The sequence below is a fragment of the Trachymyrmex septentrionalis genome, unplaced genomic scaffold, assembly GCF_001594115.1.
Source record: "Trachymyrmex septentrionalis isolate Tsep2-gDNA-1 unplaced genomic scaffold, Tsep1.0 scaffold311, whole genome shotgun sequence".
In the NCBI taxonomy this organism is placed as follows: Eukaryota; Metazoa; Arthropoda; class Insecta; order Hymenoptera; family Formicidae; genus Trachymyrmex; species Trachymyrmex septentrionalis.
Genome location: NW_017305476.1, coordinates 72,706 through 98,106, shown reverse-complemented (window position 1 = coordinate 98,106; position 25,401 = coordinate 72,706). Strand labels below are relative to the sequence as shown.

The 25,401-nt window shown below is 30.6% G+C and overlaps 3 protein-coding genes across 4 annotated transcripts in view; all 3 read right to left on the bottom strand.

Annotated features, from left to right (window-relative positions):
• Positions 1-11,156, bottom strand: part of LOC108749759 (uncharacterized protein PF11_0213-like) — a 54,747-nt gene extending 43,591 nt beyond the window's left edge. For both annotated transcript variants that reach the window (XM_018488692.1, XM_018488693.1), the window contains exons 1-2: positions 10,857-11,156; positions 4,768-8,891 (exon numbers count right to left, since the gene is read on the bottom strand). In XM_018488692.1, the coding sequence (XP_018344194.1) occupies positions 4,768-8,891; positions 10,857-10,939 (4,207 nt within the window). In that variant the 5' untranslated portion in view covers positions 10,940-11,156. The remainder of the gene's footprint in view (positions 1-4,767; positions 8,892-10,856) is intronic.
• Positions 11,157-14,574: 3,418 nt separating this feature from the next.
• On the bottom strand, positions 14,575-15,450 carry LOC108749753 (histone-lysine N-methyltransferase SETMAR-like). Its single transcript, XM_018488686.1, has 2 exons — positions 14,932-15,450; positions 14,575-14,841 (listed from the first exon to the last, which is right to left on the bottom strand). The coding sequence occupies exons 1-2, from the start codon at positions 15,448-15,450 to the stop codon at positions 14,575-14,577; spliced, it is 786 nt and encodes a 261-aa protein (XP_018344188.1).
• A 4,885-nt stretch (positions 15,451-20,335) lies between these two features.
• Positions 20,336-25,401, bottom strand: part of LOC108749752 (protein kinase C-like) — a 53,341-nt gene continuing 48,275 nt past the window's right edge. Inside the window, exon 7 of the mRNA XM_018488685.1 lies at positions 20,336-20,514. Coding sequence (XP_018344187.1) covers positions 20,336-20,514 — 179 coding nt within the window. The remainder of the gene's footprint in view (positions 20,515-25,401) is intronic.

The following is a 25,401-nucleotide window of genomic DNA, read 5'->3' as shown; positions in this document are numbered from 1 at the left end:
TATATATATATATATATAGAATGGTCTATTTATATTTTTTATCTGAAATATCTCGCTTATTTTTGAGGATATAAAAAAATGTTTCAAGTGAAAGTGAAACGGTTTCGAGGGGGACATATGTATATTTTGGTCATATACTTTAATTTTGATACATATAGTTGCTTAAATACCGATCAGCATTTAGCCTGCGCGCGGGTTAGTAAGGTAAGAGATAGGAACCAAGCTGAAAATCGTATGAAAATTGCAAGTAAACTCCAGCATTGGTTATATCATCAAAAATAAGCAAGATATTTCAGATGGTCGATTTAAGTATATACATACATATACAGGGTGTTCGATCTAATTTGAGCAGCTGAAATATCTCGCTTGGTTTTTATAATAGAAAAAAATGTTTCAAATGAAAGTGGAACGGTTTCAATGAGGACGTATTTCGGTCATGTTGTTTTTCTTCTAAATAAAGGCGTCAAAAATATGAAGGTCACCACTTTTTTAAAATGAAATTGTGTTATTTTTTTACACAATATGATTCCTTTAATTACTATACATATAAAAATATTTAAACAGAGGCATCAAAAACCAATTAGTTTAAGATATTGTATACTTTTCTGGTATAAATTGACATAAAATGTTCAAATGTTTAATAACTCGTAAACTATTAATTTTACAATCGTACCTTAACTTCGATTTTTGACTCTTTAAAATATTTTCCTTTATACTTCAGAACAGCAGCACATACGTTGAGCATTCTTTCTATAAACTTTTTTAAAGCAGTAGCTGAAATTTAAGTCCAATATATTTGCAAAAACTCCCACAGTCGATTTTGATTAGTTGGTTGCATTTTTCGCATATTTCTGTCCAACTCATCCCATAGGAGTTCAATTGGGTTCAGGTCAGGTGACTGAGAGTACCAATTCATGAATTTTAACTCTTTCTGCTTTTCTTTGTTCGTGATGTATTTCTTATACAATTTCGACGTGTGCTTAGTCATTATCCTGCTAGAAAATAAAACTAAGACCCATTATTCTCTTCCCACACGGAAAAGCATAACGTTATAAAATATGACGAGACTGCATTTTATCCAGAATTGTATATGGAAACTGAACTTAAATTTTTGACCAGTACTGTTGCTTAAAAAAAAATGTATTGACAAAATGGATTATTTTTTAAATAAGCAACTACGTGTTTTCTTTACACCAATTGATTCATCTCATTATTCTGTTTATGAAAGTATTAAGGTACGATTATCAGAAAATTAGTAGTTCAGTTATTTAACATTTTACGTCAATATGTATCAGAATAAAGTATAAAATATTTCGTAAACTGTTAGCTTTTTTATGTCTCTGCCTGAATATTTTCATATGCAGAGTAATTAGAGGAATAGTAAAAATAATTATACAATTAAAATAAAAAAAATGGAGGTGACTATATCTTTTTGACATCTTCATCTAAAAGAAAAACAATGTGACTGAAATTTGTTCCCATTGAAATCGTTTCATTTTCATTTGGAACACTTCTTCCTATCATAAAAAAACAAGATATTTCAGATCCTCGAGTTAGATGGAATACCCTGTGTACACCCACGCACGCACGCACGCACGCACGCACGCACGCACGCACGCACGCACGCACGCACGCACGCACGCACGCACGCACGCACAATATGTATATACATATAGATACTGTTAATTCTATAGTGTCAAGTTTAAGATAATTTAAATCGCCACACTCTTATTCAATATATCGTTTTATATTAAAACAATGGTTTTATTTATACATATTCGTATATATATATATATATTTATATAAATTTGACACAATGTAGGTTTAAATTTTACCATTGTTTTCAACTATATATTGAATAGGACCAGTAGTGACTTACTTAATTTAAATAAGATTGAATTTGATACTACAGATTTAACATATTATATATTATCATTCATTATATTATATAGTACGTATTTATCATTCTTATTCCTTAATAAAACTTTGTAAACACATTTTATAAGTAATTATGTCTTTTATGTCTTATTTGTAAGCATTGTTTGTAAATTTTTTTATTTGTCGTATATCTCACCTTAGTATAAAATATACTTCAAAAATGCAAAGGTTTCAAAAGTTTTTTTTTTTTAATACAAAAAGTAAATATTTTGAATTTAATAATATTTTTTCGTAGTAGTAGACAGCATAAAGTTTTTATTGATACAGTTTATTTAGTTTAAACATATAGTAATTAATACTTGATAAATTAAGTTTTTTTTAGGTGTGAGGTGTATATCGAAGTTACTCTATACATAATTGATAAGTGCTTGTACTGTTTAAGATGTCTAAAATAATGAAAGAAGAAATTTGGGCTAGTGGGAGTCAGCGCTGTAAGGAATGCGCAAATATTTAAACCAGCATTTAACATTAAATCATTTAACGTACTTTTTAAAAAACATTTCACAATTAAAGTACACTTCTATTAATTTTTTAACCATCTTCAATCGAAAATAAAATAATCGTAGTAAATTCTTATGTTAGACTATGTCATTCATTACCCGGTCTTTAATGCAATTTCTCTTCTATAAGATGGGAATTATCCCACAATCACTTATAAAGATGGATGGTCTCAAATGAAAAAATATGATAATATTAAATATGTAAAATTAAATATGTAAAATTATAAAATAGTAAGATATAAAAAGGGAAATAAATAATGTTTATAAAAATTAATTGATCTCATGGAAACAGATATATACAAGACATGAAAAACATATATATATGATATAAATGTAAAGTTCGAAAATTGAAAATACGATATATACAAAGTTAAAAATCATCAAAAAGATGTAGTAACACAATTAGTAATTGCTAAAATAAATAAGTACATAGACCTAACAAGTCAGAAAATAAAATTAGACTTAATGTCATCATTGAGAACAAAATCAAAATTGTTGTCAAAACAAATTAAAATTGTTGTTTAAAAAACGGCAATAGGCTTGGTTAAGTAATTCAGTATTTGTTTTCAGATTAATGCAATTATTTTTATGTTTGATGTTTATTATTTCTGAAATAAATCATTTGTTATAATTTCGATGTTATCCTAAAGTGCGTTCCGTTTTGCATTTCATTTGTTCTTGTTTAATATTTGATTAGATAACAAGACATTAACTAATGCTTAAATTCTAATTGAGAAAAAAATATTGACAAATTAGATATTAAAGTGCATTGATTAAAAAAAGAATATGAATGAATGTTTATTAATGATTGCAACATACGCTACAATTTTGTTTTTGATACGTCCTACTTTGCATACGAATCTGTCTAATCTTTTTAGTTTCCATTATTTTTAGTATATTGTAGATATATATTTAGTAACAGAAAGATATATTCAATATATGCCTTACATTGCGAATCTGTCTAATTTATTTGGTATATATTATTTTTAAGGTGTTGTAGATTCATTCATATGTAGGTGAAGATTTAATTTAATACATAAAGAGCATGCATACATGTAGAAAAACAATATGTTAAATAAATTTTTTGTTAATAAAATTTTGTTAATAAAATAAACAAGCGACGGCTAAATTTTTTCAATTTTTTTCATGGATATGTCTTTGATAATATACATCATAGTCATTGACTTTTGAAAGACTTGAACATCTATTGTCTTAGAACATACATACTTGAAGAGCCATAGGTGACTGTTGATGGCTCCAACATCTATCTGTCCTTGTCTAAATGCTTCATAATGCGCATGCGTCGATTATTATTGTGTAGTGTTAAGAGTATTGTACTCTCACCTTAGAATATACACGGTCAAAGCTCACATATAAATCACGCGCAAGCGCACAGCAAACAAGCTTTCAGACAAGGACAGATAGATAAATGTTGGAGACACTTTTATTACATTGATCAGATACGGTATGACCCTTTCAATATGAATGTTCTAAGCCTAATGTGAATGTTTATCCATGATCAATGTAATTGGTCAATTCTTTCTTCATCTGAGGTTTCAGAGTTATGTGATTAGAAGTATCTTATCTTATCTTAGAAATATGATTGGAAGTATGGATAAGATTTGAATCAGAGTTCTATTTTTAGATTTATTTTATCTAGATTTACAAGAGTAGCGCCATCTTACATTCCGACAATCGCGTTTTCCTATTATAATTAATCCGCTACTCTTGTAATCTAAAGTTTTAATTTGAATTGCAGACTTCTTTACGTAATGGGATGTTTTACTTGTTAAAACTCGTAGGAGTTATAAACATGATAATTTTTACATTATAATTCTAAAAATTATTAACCTTCAACACTCTCTAGAGATTAAACTATAACTTATAAAAAGTTGTGTTTATTGATACTTTTGATCAGCATGAATTAAAATTATAAGATATGAACTATTCGGGAGACAATTTCTTATAAAATATGGGCGGAATCATTTTATGTTCAGTTTTTAAATTAATTTAAAAAATTTTATTTTTGTTATTTATGTGTAATATATGTATATTGAATTAATAATACTTAATTATATAAATCTGAACTTTAATGATAATTAAATAAATTTGCACTTTAATGTTTATATTCCATTATCTTTTTCCAATATAATTCGAGAATAATTAATTAATGATTTTGATTTAGTTTTAATAATTTCCAATGTTTAAAAAATTATTTGGAAAATCATTCTCATATATCACATCGTCAAAGTATTAGATCCTCCCTAAAAAATATTTAGAATTTGTTTAGATATGTTCAATGGCAAAACTTCGATCGCAAAATAAGTACTCAAAATTCTCGGTGAACCATCAAATCCGGAATCGTTGCTCCTTGTTGAATTCATTTTCTTACGTTCGGAATCGTCCTTCAGTTCAACGCGAGCCGATCCATTCTCGTCCGTACTCCTCGTCGTGACAGTACTCGTCGTACTTTCAGTACTGTCGCTACTGATGGATGGTGTTCGTGAGTGATGCCGTCTTCTCTTGATCTTTGCCCGTCTGACTTTGGAGAGATCCCGCGGCGTAGCCGTAAGCAATGCGGACGGCGTCGTGTAAAACATCTTCATAAGATCAAGTGGCCGTTGTAAAGGTGTATTCTTTGGGCTGGACTTGGGAGACGTTTTTGGCAAAATTTTCACTAAATGCTGTTTCTCGGGGACGAATTTTGTGATAAGCATATTCCGTTCATTCACTGAAGTTATTAATTCATTATTATAAATCTCCTTTAGCCCCTTCTCACTTTTTTCTAATAATGCCTTTTTAGTTGATGATTTCTTCTTTTTAATCGCATGCTTCGTTTTGGAAGATTGTAGAGGACTAACGCTAGAACTAGTGACCAAACTAGTTTCCTCTGACACAACTGGAGTTTCGACATCGTCTATGTTTGTCAAATCGTCCTGATTGCTCCATCTTGAAATTTTCTTGATTAAAGAGGGATTGAATGACAACTCGTTTGTTGGAGTGCTTGGATTTTTATGTTCCTCCTCGATTTTCTGATTGTCGCACTCTTTGAACAACTCGGGTGCTTCAACTGTATTTATTTCCGGCATGGTAACCTCGTTACTTACTGAAGTAGTCACGAAAGTTGTACCAAAATTGTTGCATTTCAACGAAGCTTTCTTCACGGTTGGATTTATGTTCTTAGTGTCAATCACTATTGAAAAATTCTTCTTTTTTGATGGTATTTTTTGCATCGTCGGCATGTTTCTTTCAATTTCCGTTGCTTTTACAAGTTTCTCTTTTTCCGCTTTTTCTGATCTTAAATCTGATTTCGAAACATTTTTTTCTTTTTCTTTCTCCTTTTCAAAAATTATATTACTAAATCCGTCTATCGAACTTTCGAACGTCGTAGTATTCATTTTAACGTCAATCTCAGTTTTCCTTTCATTATCTTTCCTCTTCGAATTCATCGAATTTATGTTTTTTTCAATTTCAGAAGTACTTGTTTCACGGAGAGGAAATCCATTTTGTTGCTCCGATCTCGTCATTTCAGGACTATTCGACGCTTTAATTTCGCTCCAAAAATCAATGGACTCGGTAGAAGTGCTTCTCGATAATATTATACTTACATCTTGAGAATTATAACTCGGGTCGATCTTCATTGATTTTTTTTCTGTTATTTTACTTACAGGTGTTATTTTTGACATCTTCTTAATAGATATATCTTTGCTTGTGGCTTTTTCATCATTAGATATAGACTGTTGGAAAACCTTGGAAATATTATTCGTTGAACGATCGTTCATCAATTTCGAAGAATCAACAGAAATATTTTTTTTCAAAATCTTTGTCTCATCATTAGCATTATTGCACAAAAATGATTTTCTATCTTCAATTTTTATCATGTTAAATGCATCGGAATCTTTTCCAATATTTGACAAGTTCGCAATGTCACTTTCGTTTGTATTGTTTTTTAAGAGCATCGGCGTCTTACTCTTGAAATTCGATAAATCTTTCAAAGAATCCTTTCCTACGTCAATACAATTAATTTTTTTAATTGAATCAGTCTTTAGTTCCGCTTCTTTTGCATGCGCTGTTGCTTCGGTAATAATCATTTTAGTTTTGATGTTTGATGAATCAGTTGTTTTCAAGGTTAATATATTTTCGTCAGTCCTTTTCGCATTGTTCCTCGATGTTTTCGTCAGATTGACATTTTCTGCCGGCTTAATATCCGCTGCTAGTTTTGCCTCGTCACAGTATTCACTACTATACACTTTGTTATTTGTTTCCTTGGACAAGGTCGTTTCGTTAGCCTCTAATTTGACTGCATTATTGTGTCGAGTTGCGTCGATTTTAGAACTTAATTTATATGCGCTATTAGTTTTCTTCGAGGCATTAAAAGAAGAAACTTGCGCCAAGTTCGATGTTTTGTTCATCTTCTTTTCCGGCAATATGACAGCCGCGGTCCCGACATCATGATCACTTTTCAGCGAGTTCGCCTCTGCAGTCTCTCGTAACGGAAGCTTTGGCGCTTCTACGGCATTATTTCTATCCGTATTAATTTTAGACAGTTTTGGCAGACGACAGGTCGCGCTATTTGTTGTGAGCATCGTACCGCTGACGTTGTTTTTACCAACATTGTCACTGCTTTCAATTTCAATAATGTTTTGCTTTATCATATTCTCGTTGTGCGGCATCGCCAAATTGTTTGGCGTGAGTTTTTCCGATATGAACTTATCACTTTCAACGGAAGCGACAGAATTTTTTCTAGCGAGTACTTTCGTTGTTTTGATAGTTGAATCGGCTTCCAAGTTAAATATCTTCTTGGTAATATTATCAATCAAATAATCCTTCTGACTTTCGTCATTTTTTATATCTGCGATGAAAGTATCTTCCAATATTCCTCGAACATTTTCCATTTGCGAATCATTTCTTGATGCGTTTGTCGAAATAAAAGCTAAAATGTTCGATTGTATGGGAGTTGTCTCAGTTTCCGTTGAGAACGATGAATCTTCAGTAACTATTTCTCGCATATTGCTATTTGTTGTTAAAATATTGGTATCTCGGTTATTCGACGAGTTATCTTTCAATATGGGAATATTCGTAGCATTTCTTGCCATGGATTCCATATTTTTAGATTTATACACTGCCTTTTTTAACGCTTTAAAGTCTTTAATATTATTTGTCATTTGAATCTTGCAATTCGGTTCCGCTGAATCTACATCTGTTAAACTTTTTGATATATTATTTGTAAGAATATTATTTTCGATGTCGACAAAGCTATTCGTTAGGTTTAATTGGTTTTCATCGGCTTTCACGTCGATTTCTTTTTCGATTTCTTTGAGTTTCTTGTTAAGTTTTTCGGTAGGTTTTTTTATCGTCAAACGCACGCTATTTCTCGACATATCCTTTATGTAAGATTTTTGCACTGTCAACACGACTTGCGTTTCTGCTTCGTCTGCATTCGAGATAATGTCCGTTTCGTTTCCAGTTCCAAATCCATTAGGAATAGAGACTCTTATACTCTCCTTAAATTTCTCATCTGTCGATTTGCACCTTTTGTTCTCTGCATTTGTATTCATCCAGAATGTGGAGAAATCCCCGGCGCTATTACATGCCTCGATCTTATATATCTGAGGTCTTGATTCATCATTCTCTGTAATCTGCGAATCAATGGAAATTTCACTAGAGGTGCTTGATCGCCTTTTATCAATCTTATCGGTCGATGATAATTTATCAACAAATCTCTTTTTCTTTGTTTTTTTCATGGCTTTCCTTATCCTTGTCATAGCCGCTTGTTCTTCCTCCTGAATCATCATATCAGAATTGATATTGTTCGCATAGGGATGCTCGAGCAATCCTTTTGCCGTCGTTCCCTTTTTAAACATTGAAGTACCTCGACGTGTCTCATTCTCGATCTGAGCTTGCTCCTCTGCTACGAGACTGTCTAAGACTTTCGCCTGTACTTGCGCGTACGCAGCCTCTCGTTGCATTTGCTCGGAATTAAGTTGCAAATCGGAAGATCTGCGTCGCGTGAATCTGCGAGTGATTCGCTTTCGCACAGCTTTTCGCTCCTCAGAATCTTCTAAACGATCTAAATTAATCTGATGACCTAAACGTATTTCCTGTTGACTATTATCGTTGTCTACTAACTTCTTGTCCTTAATAAAAAACTTCTCCATTAAAAGTTCACCCACTGACTTTTCATGCTTCTCATTGTGCTCGCGTAATGCTGGATTGTCTTTCAGGGCCTGCGATCTGATCTTGATAGTCGGTCGATCGCGACGTAGATTTCTGGAAAGATTCCTATTGTGCGAGAGTATTCTCGGTGATGAGACATCGATATCCGCCGTATCGATCACTCGTCTAGCTGATCTCACAGAGATCGGCGAGAAACGATGTAGATGGCTGAGTGGTGATTCGGAAATCGTTGACAAATGCGGCGAGAAACGCGACAACGAAGTGTGAAAAGGCATTCTGTGCGAAACATCATAATCTTATAAATACAATGAAATTTAAAAGCTCAATCGAAATAAATCAAATGAAAATGTAATGCTTTGTTGAGCCAGCCATTGGATGTGATATGTGTGAAGAATGATTTATTTAATTTAAAAGTACATTTAACTGGAATAAATCATTGTTCACACGTATATCCAATGGCTGTCTCAACAAGGCATTATATATTTTCATTTCATCATAATCTTATTTGGAATTAGTAAGTCATAATTTACATTTTATATAAACTAATTTCTGTTTGGCGGATACTTTTCTCATGAATCGTTCAATATTTATTTTTTTATAGAAGTAACAAATATTAAATTCATAATTGACGTTAATAAACCTATACATATAAATCGCGTATATTTATTTGTTGTAAGATATTCATAATATATTTTAAATAATACATTTATAAATAATATATTTTATTTCATATATAAATGGTATAAATGTTCAGATTATACAATATCATATACCAAACAGAAGCTCATTAGAAGTTCGAGATTTAACCCTTTCAGATCCTACATATATTGTAATATACATCAAAGACATTGAAATTATTTAATTCTATTTACATAATTTAAGATCTGTACGTAATAATGTATATGATGGAAAAATAAAAATTTTGAAAACAGTTGTTTAGTGAGAATTATTTATTAAAGTACGAATTTTAATTTAAAAAATTTTACATGGTTCCATATAATAAAATCAAGTCTGACAGGGTTAATATAAATCATTATCGAAAAAATATTACAAAATAATATAATATATACAGGGTGTTAAAATAATCGCCAAATATTTTAAGAGAAAAAATTGTTTATTTTTTTTTCGTAAAATTCTAAGAATTTTTTCAGAATTTTTTAATACCATATTTTTTCATGTTTGTAAAAATAAGAAAATGTAGTACTAAAAAGTTGATAAAAAATTCTTAGGTTTTATGAGAAGAAAATAAATAATTTTTATTTTTTACAGTTTTTCTGTAAAGTTGATAATATTTGAGTAAAAATTATTGAAAACCAATTTTCGTCAATTTTTAGTAATTAATATCTTGTTAACTATTACGAAAATTGCAAAATAGTAGAGAACTTTTCGACTTAATTCAATCCACTCTACCTGCCCATGAAATATTTAGCGATTATTTTGGGACCTTTATATATTATTTATAAATGTATTATTTAAAATGTATTATGAATATCTTACAACAAATAAATATACGCGATTTATATGTATAAGTTTATTAACGTCAATTATGAATTTAATATTTGTTACTTCTATAATGACCATCGGTTTATACCATAATTAATTCCCAAATTCATCATTGGCTGTGTTCAATAGAAAAAATAGCTTTGCAACTGTAAAATTCTTGAATATGATTGATTCATACATTTAGATTCAGTAAGGACCTAAGAGCAAGATCAATCATATTAAAGAATTTTACAACAGTTGCAAAGCTGCTTTTTCTGCTGAACGCAGCTATTGTCATTAAAGGATGATGAGTGATGTAATATGCTGTACCTCTGTCGTAGACTTGTTTGTCTTGCCAAAGACAGATTTCACTCGTAATCATAATGTTTTATGCGTTTATGTACATATTTTATAATTGTTTTAAAAATATTTTTAGTACTGAGTATTATGATGACTTTTCCGAAAAACTATAAAAAAGTTTAAACCAAAATCAATCCCGATAATAAATATATAAATTTTCGCAATTTAAAATTTTAATTTGTCTGTAAGCAAGTCACAATAATTGATTTAGCTAATTTTCAAAACATGTATACATTAACGACCTTGAGAAAGATTTCCACCAATAAAAGTCCATTCAAATAAAAAAAAGAATATTTTGATCCAATAAAAATAAGCTACAAAAGAAGCTTTTTCATTAAATATTACATATAAATAATAATGTTTTCAGTTGCATTAAATTAAAATTGTCTTTATTCTTACCGTACTATTCCTGTCATTAACGAACTATGATTAGCGTAAGCTCCCCCTCCGTAATAGTACGGTACATCATTATAGTACGGCATTTTCTTTTATACTTTCTTCTTCGTTTACACTAAATAACAATAGTCACAATGATAATATGGAAAAACAATGACAAACAAGTTGGCGCGAAACAATTGACGCGTCGGTCAAAAGGATAATTGAACAACTGCGTTGTTTTGCTTTTAGAGACAGTGGACCGGTCACGTAAACGCGGTAGCTCTGGCTCTCAGGTGTGCGAAAAGCGAAACTGTTCTTACGGTTCAGAGAGCCAAGACCAACTGAGTTTAAGCGACCCAGTGTAATAATAGAATTCTAGTATATGTGAGGCTTCCAAGCGCTAAGACTCTAATAACCTGCTCGTATGGCCAACTATTATGACTGGTAGTTTTAACGATAAAAGGAATGCGGAGCAATTATCTGCATTTTCCACAACATTGCATTTAATACTTATTCATGCTAACAAGAATTAAAAAAATCTTTCATTCCTATGCATATATGTTTTCCTTTCATTAAGGAAGGAATACAAACGAAAGGAAAGAAGTAATTGACCGTGAATGTTAATAAAGAGATTTTGCTTTATTAATTTTTATTTATTTGTATATAATTGACTACATTAAGTAGAAAAAAAATATATAGAATATATATAAAAAAATATATAGAAGAAGATTAAATATACAAAATGTAAATACATGGTGTTACATAATTCTGCCGACAACGCTCGTGGGTAGATAGAGCGGACTAAACTGAATCGAAAAGTCCTGTACCATTTTGCAATTTTCACAATAATTAACAAGATATTTATTAAAAAATTGCTAAATATTGATTTTTAATAATTTTTTACTCAAATACTATCAACTTTACAGAAAAAATGCAAAAGACAAAAATCATTTATTTTCTTCTCATAGAACTCTGAATATTTTTTCAGAATTTTTTATCAACTTTTTAGTAATGCATTTTCTTATTTTTAGCAACATCAGAAAATACGATATTAAAAAATTCTGAAAAAAATTCTGAGAAAATTCTCAGAACCGTTTTTCTGTAAAATTGTTAGAATTGATTAAAAAATGATTGAAGACCAATATTTAGCAATTTTTAGTAATTAATATCTCATTAATTATTGCGAATATTGCAAAATGGTACAGAACTTTTCGACTCAGTTTAACCCGCTCTACCTGCGATTCCTCAGGACAAATGGTGGCGTAATTTAAGGCCAGAGTGTGTGTGTGTGTGTGTGTGTGTGTGTGTGTGTGTGTGTGTGTGCGTGCGTGCGTGCGTGCGTGCGTGCGTGCGTGCGTGCGTGCGTGCGTGCGTGTGTTTCAAAGAAAAAAGTATAATTCCTAAACAAAAATTTTACGATTTTAGGAAAATACTATATAATACATATAATACATTTTTTTATAATATACGACTTTTATTAATATCATCGATACATCTAATTGAGAGGAATATGCCTGCACGGAATACAAGAAATCCGGGTTTGAATCCCGGCTAAGATAATATTTCTCAATAAATTATTTACAGTTTTTAAGTGACACATTAGTGTCAAATCATTAACAGCTTTTTATGATGCTTATTTGCAGCTGTAATATTAAAACTTGTCAATTTAATTTGCGTCATTACTACTCCAGCTTCGAACGTGTGTCAAGATCGATAAATTATCGGCACATAGCTAGTTTGAATTAGAGATTCTATAAATTTGCAATAAATATTAGGCATAAAGAATCACCTTGATCGAAAATAAGTTTTTCACTCATGTGTATTTGATATGTTTTTATAAATAGAATTATAATTTCTTTTTACTTTAAATTGATTCTTTTTGTTTCTCTTTTTCCTTCCTTCTTTTCTCGCTTTCTTTTTCTATTTCTCCGTTTCTCTTTCTCTTTTCTTTAGATAATTTTATTTTCTGCACTTCCTGATGAGATAAATCCAACGACATATAGAGTAAGATCGAATATTATGAGTTTAAGGAAACATTTTGATATATCTGAAGAATAAAAAAATCTTATGCATACCATTTGATAGATTTGTTGATGTTTTATGTATCTTAGTATTGAAATTGATTATTTTAATGCAAATGTTGAAATGGTGGCGGATGTTCTTATTACCCGCCCAGTGCTCATATTACCTTCTGGCTAAGTTAAAATGAACATCCTTAGGGGTAATATGAGCACAGGAAATTTTTTCTAACAAGGAGACGTTATACCAACCGATTTCAACGAAATTGATTGTAGTGATAGGTATTCACGTCAAGTGTTACTGGGTAAAAAGATAATAGGCACTGCTCAAGCATTTGCAAGAAAATTAAAATGGAAAATTTCGAGCGCCTAATAAGCCAATTCAATAGATTGTTTGATCGAAGAACTCGTGGCGTAGCCGTAACGCGTCTTACTAGTAACCTCGACGTTGCGGTTTCGAATCCCTTCTTTGACATTTTTTTTCCTTTTGTAAAATACAATTATTATTATTACACAAAAAATAAATGCATATCTATAGATTAATACATTTTGTATATTTATTGTACATTGTGTATATAATTATCTGAACAATTTCCTAGACAGAGAATGCAAACGGAAAAATGCATTTGTAATGTACAATAAATATACAAAATGTATTAATCTATGGATTATTTTGTGTAATAATTGTATTTTACAAAAGGAAAAAAAATGTCAAAAAGTTCGAGATTCGAACCCGCAACGTCGAGGTACTAAGACGCTGCGTCACGAGCTCTTCGATCAAACGATCTACTGAACTGGCTTATTTGGTGTTCGAAATTTTCAATTTTGATTTTCTCGCAAACGCTTGAGTAATGCCTATTATTTTTTCCAGTAACATTCAAGATGAATACCTATCGCTAGAATTAGTTTCGTTAAATTTGATTGGTATCACATCGTAAAGTCTCGTAAGAAATTATGCATAAATGAAAGGCTGAAATATATGTATATACTGTGGCAACAATTATTGCCACGATTATAAGGTAAAGATGCGTTGTATTTCAAAGAAAGGCATGCATACCGTTTTTCGACACACGGGCCGGTTACGCACGCGAATAATATTGTCTGTACACACAGCAGTTCGACGAAACAATGGAGGATAAAATGCCTTTGTTGTTTCTTTTGACAAATTTCAGATAAATTTCTTCTTCGCATCGTGCAGAATGACAAGGAAATGCACGTATAAAAATAATAACTAGTAATTATTAATTATTATTTTCCGCGAGTTAACCGGATTATTTTTAAAATATAAGTATGAGGATAATTGGAACAAACCTGCGGAAATAATATTGTGATACTAAAGAAGGTCCGAGAAGGTTGACGAAACGTGCGAGCGTTCTTGTGAGAAAAATAAGAGGATTCGACTCCGAGAAGCGAAGTCTGTGAGACTCCGGAGAGACGGGACTAACGTACATAACAAGAGAGATTAAAACGGACCTAAAAAATATCTACGAATCTTTGCATTGTAAATATCACCGCTACGGATACGAAATCCTTTGCCTAAAATTTTCGAACTCCTTACACACGCAACGGATACTAAAATGCATATATATACACACACGTACACCCGGTGGGTATTCTAGATAGGAAAAGTTCGATATGTGCGATATATTGGGTTGTCCGGAAAGTCCGTGCGGATTTTTAAGCAAAATTCAAACGACAAATTTTTATTGTTAAAAGTAATTTTATTCTGTAACATATGCATCATTATTTTGCACAATACTTTTCCATCTTTTGGGTAATTTCAAAATTCCCCTCTCGTAGAAGTTCTGGGGTTTTTCGGCGAAAAAGCTGTCCAAGTAGTTTTTGAGGAGTTCCAAAGAAGCAAAGTTTAAACCATTAATTGAGTTTTGTAGCGACCGAAATAAATGATAATCCGAGGGTGCAATGTCGGGGGAATATGGTGGATGAGGCAAAACATCCCAGCCAAGCGCCAATAATTTTTGTCGAGTCTGTAAACTTGTATGAGGTTTGGCGTTATCATGATGAAAAACGACGCCTTTCCTATTGATCAATTCCGGACACTTTTTGGTGATTTCCACCTTCAATTTATCCAACTGTGAACAATACTTGTCCGAATCGATGGTTTCGTTGTTCGGTAGTAGCTCATAGTACACTATCCCTTTCCAATTCCACCAAATGCAGAGCATTACCTTCTTTGGATGTAAACCTGCCTTCGGAGTGGTCGATGGCGGTTCACCTCGCTTGCTCCATGACCTTTTACGCTCGACATTATTATAAATTATCCACTTTTCGTCGCCTGTTATGATACGCTTCAAAAATGGATCGTATTCGTTGCGTTTGTATAGCAAATCGCTGATGGAAATGCGATCAATACGATTTTTTTCAGTTAAGTCGTGCGGTACCCAAACATCAAGCTTTTTTATAATCTGGAGCTTGTTTAAATGTTCGGAAACAACTGATTTGCCAATGTTTAACCTTGCTGCGATTTCCCGAACTGTGATTTGCCGATCGGAATCGATTAAAGCTGTAATTTGGTCGATGGATTGGACATCGGTGTTGACTGGCCGGCCAGAGCGAGGAGCATCTTCAATATTCATTTCTCCTGAACGAAATTTAGCAAATCACTTCTGGCACATGCGATCACTTACGGCATCTTCCCCGTATACGGCACATATTTTTTTTCGAGTTTGTGTCGCGTTCTTGCCTTTGCGGAAATAAAAAAGCATTATGCATCGAAAAAACACGTTATTTCCTTCCATCTTTAAGCTGATTTCAAGTAAACAGTTTTTAATTTATTGGGATAATGAATATCACTAATTATGCTTTGAAATGTCACTAATCAAAACACGAAAGCATCTGACACATCGCATCGACATAAACATATGATATTCGCCTTCAAACGACATCTGTTGAGAAATACGCACGAACTTTCCGGACAACCCAATATTTTGTTTTGTTTTTGGATAAATATTTTTAATATTTTATATGTACATATATATATATACCAGGTGTAGAAGTATGAAACCGGATTTTTTTTGTAAAAATTACACGTCTGTTGTTTGAAAATGATAAAAAATATTTTATTCAAAATAATCTCCATTGCTATTTATACATTTTTCCCACCTCTCCGGCAGTTTATGAATGCCACGCCAAAAAAACAGTTCTTCTTTTGAAGCGAACCAGTTATCGAGCCATTTTCGTACATTTTCATACGAATTGAAGTGTTGTTCAGCGAGAGCGTGTCCCAGTGATGCGAATAGATGATAATCGGACGGAGCCAAGTCTGGAGAATAAGCCGCATGCGCTAATATTTCCCAATTGAACGCCTCGATCGTTTCCTTGACCCATTTTGCTGTGTGTGATGGAGCATTATCATGAAGCAAAATGATTTTGTGTTGCCTTTTTCCATATTCCGGTCGTTTTTCACGTAATGCTCTATTTAAATCGATCATTTGCTGTTGGTAGCGATTAGTGTTAACGGTTTCACCAGGTTTTAGCAGCTCATAATAGATTACACCCTTCTGATCCCACCAAACACAGAGCATTGTCTTCTTTCCAAAGCGATTTGGTCTTGCAGTGGATGTCGATGGTTCGCCAGGATTCACCCATGATTTACGACGCTTAGGATTCTCAAAATATATCCATTTTTCATCACCTGTCACGATTCGATGGAGAAATGACTTTCTTTTGTATCTGTCGAGCAGCATTTCACAAGAGGTTTTTCGATTTTCTTGCTGTCTTTCATTCAGTTCATGCGGAACCCATTTTCCCACTTTCTGAATCTTTCCCATAGCTTTCAAACGAATGGAGATGGCTTTCTGCGTCACATTCAATTGATCCGCGAGTTCTTGTTGAGTTTGAGTATCATCTTCATCCAATAAGACTTGCAATTCGTTGTCTGTAAACTTTTTCGGTGGTTTCCCACGCTCTTCGTTTCTCACGTCAAAAGCACCACTTTTGAATTTTTTGAACCACTCGAAACACTGTGTTTTACCAAGAGCATGTTCACCGTAAGCTTCGACAAGAATTCGATGCGATTCTGCAGCAGTTTTCTTCAAATGATAACAGAAAACCAATGCTATCCGCAAATCGTAGTTCGTAGGCACAAAACTCGACATGTTTAAGGTTATAAAAAAATATACCGGTGTATGGAACTTGGGTTGTTGTGTGTTGGAAATCTTTGTCAGCTCTTAGAGAGAGATGATGGCGCTGCAGATGCGGTCTTGCGGTCCCTAAACTGATAGCTAGTGCCATATATAGGGAAATTCCGATTTCATACTTCTACACCTGGTAGAACAAGTATAGACCTATGTATGATGAATGTCTGAGGAATGTGTATACAAAAGGTGAATGTGTGTCAGAAGTTTATTAAATTAAGAAATTAAATGTAGAACAAATGTAGACTGGAAGCCATCCTAAGCTGCAAGGCAAGGATTAAAATAAATAAATAAAAATAAAAATATATACATATATGAAACATTTTATTAGAATAAATGCCAATCAAATTAATATAACCAAATATTTGATTGGCATTATTTCATCATAAGTTACTAAATTCTAAGGGGATCAACCACTGTTCTAACAAATGTATATACTAATGTACAGATTGCTAATTATGGCAATACAATACACTTTATTGCTAGTATTGCTATATGCTTGTATTGTTAATATTGTTATCCTATATATTATCTATTACGCGCAATATTGCCAAGTATTGTTAATGTATTGCTATGTACTACTACGTATTGCTAGCGCATTGTTTTAGTACTGCTACTGCTAACATTGCCTGCTTTATTACTGTACTGTCACAATATATTTCTAAAGAAGTGTATACTGATTGCCATAGTGGTTGACCTTTTGCCAGACTATTTTTTTCAGTGTAGGATAAGAAATAATGAAGATACTCATAATACACGATCATGCATACCTACCGAAAAACTTCCGTCTGTCTAATAAATCAATAATGGTCTCGGGACTTTATAAAGTTAAAATAGCTCAATATTGTTTACTTTATAAATATTAACATGTAGAACAAAATATTTTATCTCAATGTAGATTGTAACTTATGAAGTTAGAGGAAAAACCGTAAGAAATAAAAAAAATAACGTACTTACCTTATTTAATTATGATAAATATCCGAAGTACATAAATTTAGAACAAACTTCGCAGCATATGCATTGGAATGTCGCGATAGATTCATCTTTTTACAACAGTTGGCACTACTAGTATCAATCATTATAGAAATATAAAGGATGCTCATATTACCTGCAGTACTTATAATACCCGAGTCTACATTGATCAAGCATTCTTATCTCTGATTTTTAATGATGGAGGATGAAGCCGGAAATTGATAGTTTATGTGGCGTTAAGGACTCGTGCTATTTCACTCTATCGTACTGCTTTCATCAAAATAGATACACCACGGGTTCTAAACGCTACATAAACTGTCAATTTCCGGCTTCAAGCTACGGACAGAATGTTTGGTCTATGTATACATGTCGTTGGATAAATCAACTGATGTAAAGAAGAAATACATAGGTAACTGTATTTAAATCATTTGTATATAAAATGCAACAATTCAGAAAAAGTATGCATAATTTTATTAATTTTTTATTATATGTAATTATTTAGATGAATTATTCACATTAAATAAATTAATTAATTGAAATAAATAAATAAAATATACTACGTCAAAAAATTAAGGGATACTTTATTCTGTTCTCCAAAAATGGAGAATTTTCAAGAGTGTAACTTTCAAGGAGCGTTTTATAACTGTCCTGAATCGATTTGATTCTCTTTGAAATATTGTTATTAAATACAAAAAATCTAAATGATATATCTTTTTATACGTGCGGAATTTCATGTTTAAGGGATGAACAGCCCTTTGAAAAAAAACGGTTTTTTTCTTTCAAAACATCGTCAAAAGTATTTTAAAAAATCGATAATTATTTACTGCAGAGGACTCAGCCCCGATGATTTTAACCTTAATATATGTTGTCAAAGTTATAATCCTTTTCCTCAGCAAGTAGATGGCGGTCTCTTATAGTTTTTGAGATATTTAGAGTGCAATTTTAGTATTATGCGTCTATACGATTTCCTACGCGAAGCGAAGTCCACCCCTTCCTCCACTTCCCTTTCCTCCCCTACCAAAGGGCGACCGACTTTTCACATGAAGCGAAATTCAACCGATCACCTCCTTTACCTAGAAGTGTCTGATTTTCCACGCGAAGTGAGGTTCAGCTCCTCTCCCCCTGCCTAGCGGCATCCGACTTTCCTTTTCGCGCAGAGAAAGTGTGGGCTGGAACTCGCTTCGCGTAGAAAATTGGTTTTAAAGTACAAATTCTCTGCTTTAAAAACATTCAAAGTCAAGGTCATCGGAGCTAGGTCCGTTATTGTCAAAATTTACCGAAATATTTATTTGTAATTACGAATTAAATTATATAATTTATCTATTCATCTACTTTCCTGATAGAATGATTAAACCCTAATTCCCTATTGTTATTTTTTATTACCTTCTCGGCCACACCAAAGTCTGTGAAACCCTACAACTTTGTCACGCTATACCTTTGAACTAAATACATATTTTTTAGCTCAAACCATGTGAAATCTGTACCTCAAAGAAAGACAGATAAATATAAATCAAATAAAAAAATTTTTTTTTCAATTACAATGATATAAAAAAATTTTATTGGAAAAATTCGCAAAAAATGATGACTTTATATAAAAAATTCTCAAATTTTTAAATCTAAACGTGGAATTTTTTTAATTGACCTTTTGAAGTAACAAAAAAAATAATACGATATAAATCACTCAAAGAAGTATATTATAATTATTATAATTATTTGAAGTATCGAAAATCGACGTTTTTAAAAAATCTACATATAATTATTTTAATAAATAAAATTTTAATATTTATAACTACCTATAAAATTACTTATAAAACTATTTACCAGTAATTGCGCTTTTTTTATCCCTTGGTTTCGAAAGCGCCGAAGATTACGCCAATGGTTTAGAAGATGATGCAGCTTGTTCTAAAAAAAGTTACCGTTGCAGGTTTATCGTATCTATAGATAGTTAAAGTTTTTTTCTTAACCTCAATCCAGGTCTTAAAATTATATTATAAAAAAGTAACAGCAATGGGAAAAATCGCATAAAGTGTATTGTCTCCTAGGGTGGCGAGCTAACGTAAATAATATTTTATAAATACAATAATGTTATTGTGTTACAAAGAAATACATATAGGCGAATTTAATGTATTAATTTTATTTTATTATAGAAAATTTTACATATTTTTATTCTACAGCCTGTCTCGAATTTAAATGGCCAAACTTCGAGAGCGTACAGGGGATTGATAAATTAAGAAAAAAAATCCTTTAGAAATATGCTTGTTTTTGCTTCGTTTTAAAGAAAATCACAAAAAAAGACAAAACATAATTTTTATTTTTATATTTATTTATTACTTATTCGTTCACACTTATTTATTTACGTTGTCACTTGCTTAATGCAGATATTGTTCAAAATATTGGCCTCTTGCAACAATGCATGCATTGCATCTTGTACGGACAGTTTATTTTGCAGCCAAACACTGATCTGATCAATGTAATGACTCGCCGATCCAGCACTTTTCTCTCTGGAAATTGGCACGCACTCTCGCACTGCCTCTGAAACATTATCGCTGAAGTTGTACACAAAGAAAACAATATTCCGAAAATTACATTTGTTTTCTTTAGCGATTTTCTCCAAAATAAAGTAAAAGCAAGTATATCTTTAAGGGCATATTCGAATTTCCATCTGTGTTCCCCGAATGTCATGTTATTCTTGTTGTTTATTGAACGTTAAATAAGGATGATATGACATTCGAGAAGCACTCAGGTGGGAATCAGGTGGGAATCAGAACACGCTTCAAAGGACTTTTTTCTTAGTTTATCGATTCCCTATAGTTTGCCCATTTTAATTCAGGACACCCTGCATAATAAATTAAATATATTTATCTACGTACAATTTCAAAATATACAATAAACATAAACAATATATATAAGAAAAATATACAAATATTACAAAAGTATAAATGAGGAGCAGACTTTCAAAATGTGTATTTGTCAAAAATTTATAATTTTTAGAAAACGAGAAAGAAAGAAACTCTGTACACTGGAATTGTCACAGACCTGGAAAACCGGGAAAATCGGGAAAAGTCGAGGGAAAATGTAAAAGTCTGAAATTTCGAAATTTGCTCACAATTTCCTTAAACTGCTCTTATTCCAAATAATTGTTATAATTTTTTAAATATTATATGACGTTTATAGTCAAATACAATACAGTTCAAAACTTGCACACTTTAAACGATTTTAATAAAATAATTAAAATTTATATTTTATTCAGTATTTTTATTTGATCCCTTTTTTTGTCATAACTGCACTCTTTTTTCAAAACGAATTAATTTTTTACTGACTTGAATTTGTACCCGAAATTTTTATTATGCTTTTTTTGTGTTATTCTTAATAATATAAACTAGCTTTCCTACATTCTTTGAGTTTAAATGTTAAAATTTACACATTTATATTAGAAAATTTTCCATTTTCATCTAGAAAACCTTGAAAAGGGAAATTTTTAAATTCATTTTCTGTAGCAACCCTGGCACATAAGAAAATTACGCACTTTACAAAAAATAATAATATGCTAATCAGTATGATAAGAAACATTAAAAACAACAAAATTGCTAAATAATTGCTAAAAATAATTGTTAAACAAATGCATTTTGTTTATCTCTCATTAAAAAACATAATGCACTTCGAAATGTTTATGGCTGCGTTGCATGCATAATGTACATGATGTATCATTCTTTAGAAATTAATATCTCAATTGCGAAAATTGGGAAATAATCAAGAACTAAACTAAGAAATAACCATGACAAAGCAGTTTATTCGTCATCAATCTCTATTTGTTTATAACTTAATACATAGGATAAAACCACTAGACATGGATCAGGCACTAATTCTGAATCACTTTTTATATTTACATAATTATAGTATTTTTTATTAAATAGTACATATATCACAAGATTCTTTAGTATTTGTTTTGTCTCTTTCAAGTGTCAATTGAATTTAATTTATTAGGAACGGTGCCACACATTTTATTGATGTCATTAACTAATTAAATGTGCGAGGTTAATTAACGTATGTATCTTTAAAAATTTATTCAATGTGTAATATGTTACAAGAATTGCCTTATAACTTTTATAGTAAGTAGTACTTAGATTTCATGGAAAAAAAAACGTTATGTTTAGTTGAGATTAAATATGTCCACGGGTGTTGTGTGTAATCACTATGTTATAACGATACTATTACTGCATAAATTTATTATGGAAATGTTTAAAAACTTGTCAAATCTTACAAATGATGCCATCCCAAAAAGATTCATTTGTTTTAAGTATTAAAGTAAATCATACAATAATATATACATGTCTATATGCAAAAAGTATCACTATTAATAATTTAACTGTTTTTTTTTATTGCTAAACATTTAATTTTCATCAATTTTTTAAATTATCATTGATTTTTAATTGTCATTAATTTTTAATAAACTTGGATATGGTAAAATTGCATCATTATTCACAATTAGATCCTAGAACTAAATGTGGATCATCAATTATAATTCCGTTACATATACTAAGATATGCATGCGCAAATAATTTTTATTATCCTTATGGGATGTAGTAACGCCATCAAAAAGGATAAAGCATTTGATGAATTGATTCACAATTAGTACATGGGGATAATTGTCATTACTTTATTTATTGTATATGTAATTCAAATTATAACATATAAAACGATAATGAAATGGAATAAAATCATCCATTATGTAATTTTTATGATCAATCAGGACAATTAAATATTTTATTAATTGTTTGATATTGTTCCGGATCAAATATGAATTTTTTTTTTAAAGAATGATCTACAACTAGTGGTTTTACCCTAACGAAAGGAGATTGAACGAAAACGAAATTATACACTATATTTGTTAACTAAGTTAGATGATAATGATCTATTTGATCTAAAATTGTTTATAACTTAATATTTAACAAAAGGAGATCGGATGGAAACGAAATTATACACAGGTATTTATTAACTAGGCTAAGAAGTAATAATGAAGAAGCGATTTATTCGTCATCGATCTCTATTTTGTATACATTACGAAAGGATATTAAACGAAAACGAAATTATACACTATATTTGCTAACTAAGCTAGAAATTGATAATGATCTATTTGATTTCGATCTCCATTTGTTTATAACTTAATATTTAATTAAAGAGATCGGATGCAAATTGCACGGAGATATTTGTTAATACAAAATGCGTGATATCAATACAAAGTTACTTTTTAAAAAAAAGGTAAAAAAAGATTAAGAATATGCTTTTCAAATAGAACTTAAGTGATATCTTACGTATCTTTTTATTATTGTAATCAAGTAGTTTTAATTCTTTTTCAAAGATATTTTTATTGAAGATTCTCTTATTCCAATCCAAGTAATGACAACTTTAATGCTTTGTCAAAAATTATTACTTTTCGAAAAAAACTATTGTATCAAATTAAAAATTAAAACCAAAATGATACAGTCATAACTAACTAAGATATATGTACATATATTAAAATCTAAGTGGTAATATCTTTGTTACTTATTTCTAATGATATGTATCTTATTATTATATAAAAGATTTGATATTATAACAACTGGCGCCAAGTTAAATTCCACAAAATTTTATATATTATTTGTATAAAAAATTACCTTTTTAAAAAAAGGTAAAAAAGGCGCTAAGAATATACGTGCTTCTCGAATAAAACTTAAGTTATTCGTATTTTTTTATTATTCTACTCAAATAGTAGCAATTTTAATTCTTTTCCAAAAATATTCTTATTAAAGGTCCTTTTATTTCAACCTAATGACAATTTTAATTCACTGTTAAAAATTATTACTCTTCGAAAAAAAAATAATGTACAAAATTTGAATTTAAAACCTTTATGATATAATGTTAATTAATCAAGTTAAATTCTATCAAATTAAAAAGTAAAACACAAGTGGTACTATCTTTGTTATTTATTTAACTTTAATTATATTATATGTATCATTTATATAAAAGATTTGATATATCAACAATTGGCGCGAAGTGTTAAATCCCATACCAAATTAAATAAATAATATTAATTCTAATGATATATATTATTCATATTAAAGATTTGATCAATAACTGGCCAAGTTAAATCCCATACTAACCAAATAAAGAATATAATCCAAGTGGTACTATCTTTAACTTTTGTACTATGAAATCTAAATGTACAGGATGTCTCATCTAAGAACCAGCCACCTGAATAACGCTCATAGTTTTGTAGATAGGAAGAAATGCTTGAAATAAAGTTGTTCGGTATCGAGAGGAGCATCATATGATAGTGAACATTTTTTTCCTAAGTGGAAGCACTTAGAAGATTTGAAGGTCACCTTTGTTTTTTAAAATGGAATTATGTGAATTTTTTTACATAATATGATTCCTCTAACTTTTGCATATAAAAGTATTAAGATAATGATATCGAAAAATCAATAATTTATGAGATATTTTATGCTTTATTCTGGCACATATTGACAAATGTTAAATAACTCGTAAACTATTAACTTTTTGATAATCGTACTTTGATACTTTTATGAACAAAATAATGAGATGAATTAGGTGTAAAGAAAAAGCACATAGTTGCTTCAAAAAAATATGTATGCAAAATGAATAATTTTTTAAATAAGCAATTATGTGTTTTCTTTCTACTAACTAATTCATCTCATTATTCTATTTATAAAAGTATTAAGATATGATTATCAAAAAGTTAATAATTTACGAGTTATTTAACATTTTATGTGCCAGAATAAAGCATCAAATATCTCGTAAATTATTGGTTTTTCGATACCATTACTTTAATATTTTTATATGCCGAATAGTTAGAGGTATCATACTAAAAATTCATATAATTTAAAAAATCGAAAATAACCTTAAAATCTTTTAAGCGCCTCCAATTGGGAAAAAATGTTTATCATCACATGATGTTCCTCTCAATACCAAACAACTTTATTTCAAGCATTTCTTCCTATTTCCAAAATTGTGAGTGTTATTCGGGTGGCCGGTCTTGGATGAGACACCCTGTACACCTGGTATATCTTTTTATTCTTATTGAAGATCTTCCTATTCCGATCCAAATGACTTTAATTCTTTTTATATGAAATTTTTATATCGTAATTTATTCAAAGACATTTTCTCTTCCAAAATAGTTTTTAAAGTAGTTATTAAATTCTTCAAAATATTATTTAAAATATTATTTAAAACGTTATGACAAAATTCTGTTACTTTGTATTACTTCCATTCAAGTATTACCATAAAAAATTAAAGAAGTAAACACTTAGTGTTACTAAATCACAGTATAATATAGTATTAAAAACATGAATAATATTTAGAATAAGAAAAGTAAGAAACATTTTCATGACAGTAAAAGTATCCATCATATATATATATATA

Bases quoted from the DNA above. Each gene is read 5' to 3' on its own strand.
- LOC108749753 (XM_018488686.1), bottom strand. From the start codon at position 15,450: ATGAATATTGAAGATGCTCCTCGCTCTGGCCGGCCAGTCAACACCGAT. The intron at 14,842-14,931 runs GTGGAAATCACC...ACAAGTTTACAG, and splicing joins CACAGTTGGATAAATTGAAG to ACTCGACAAAAATTATTGGC.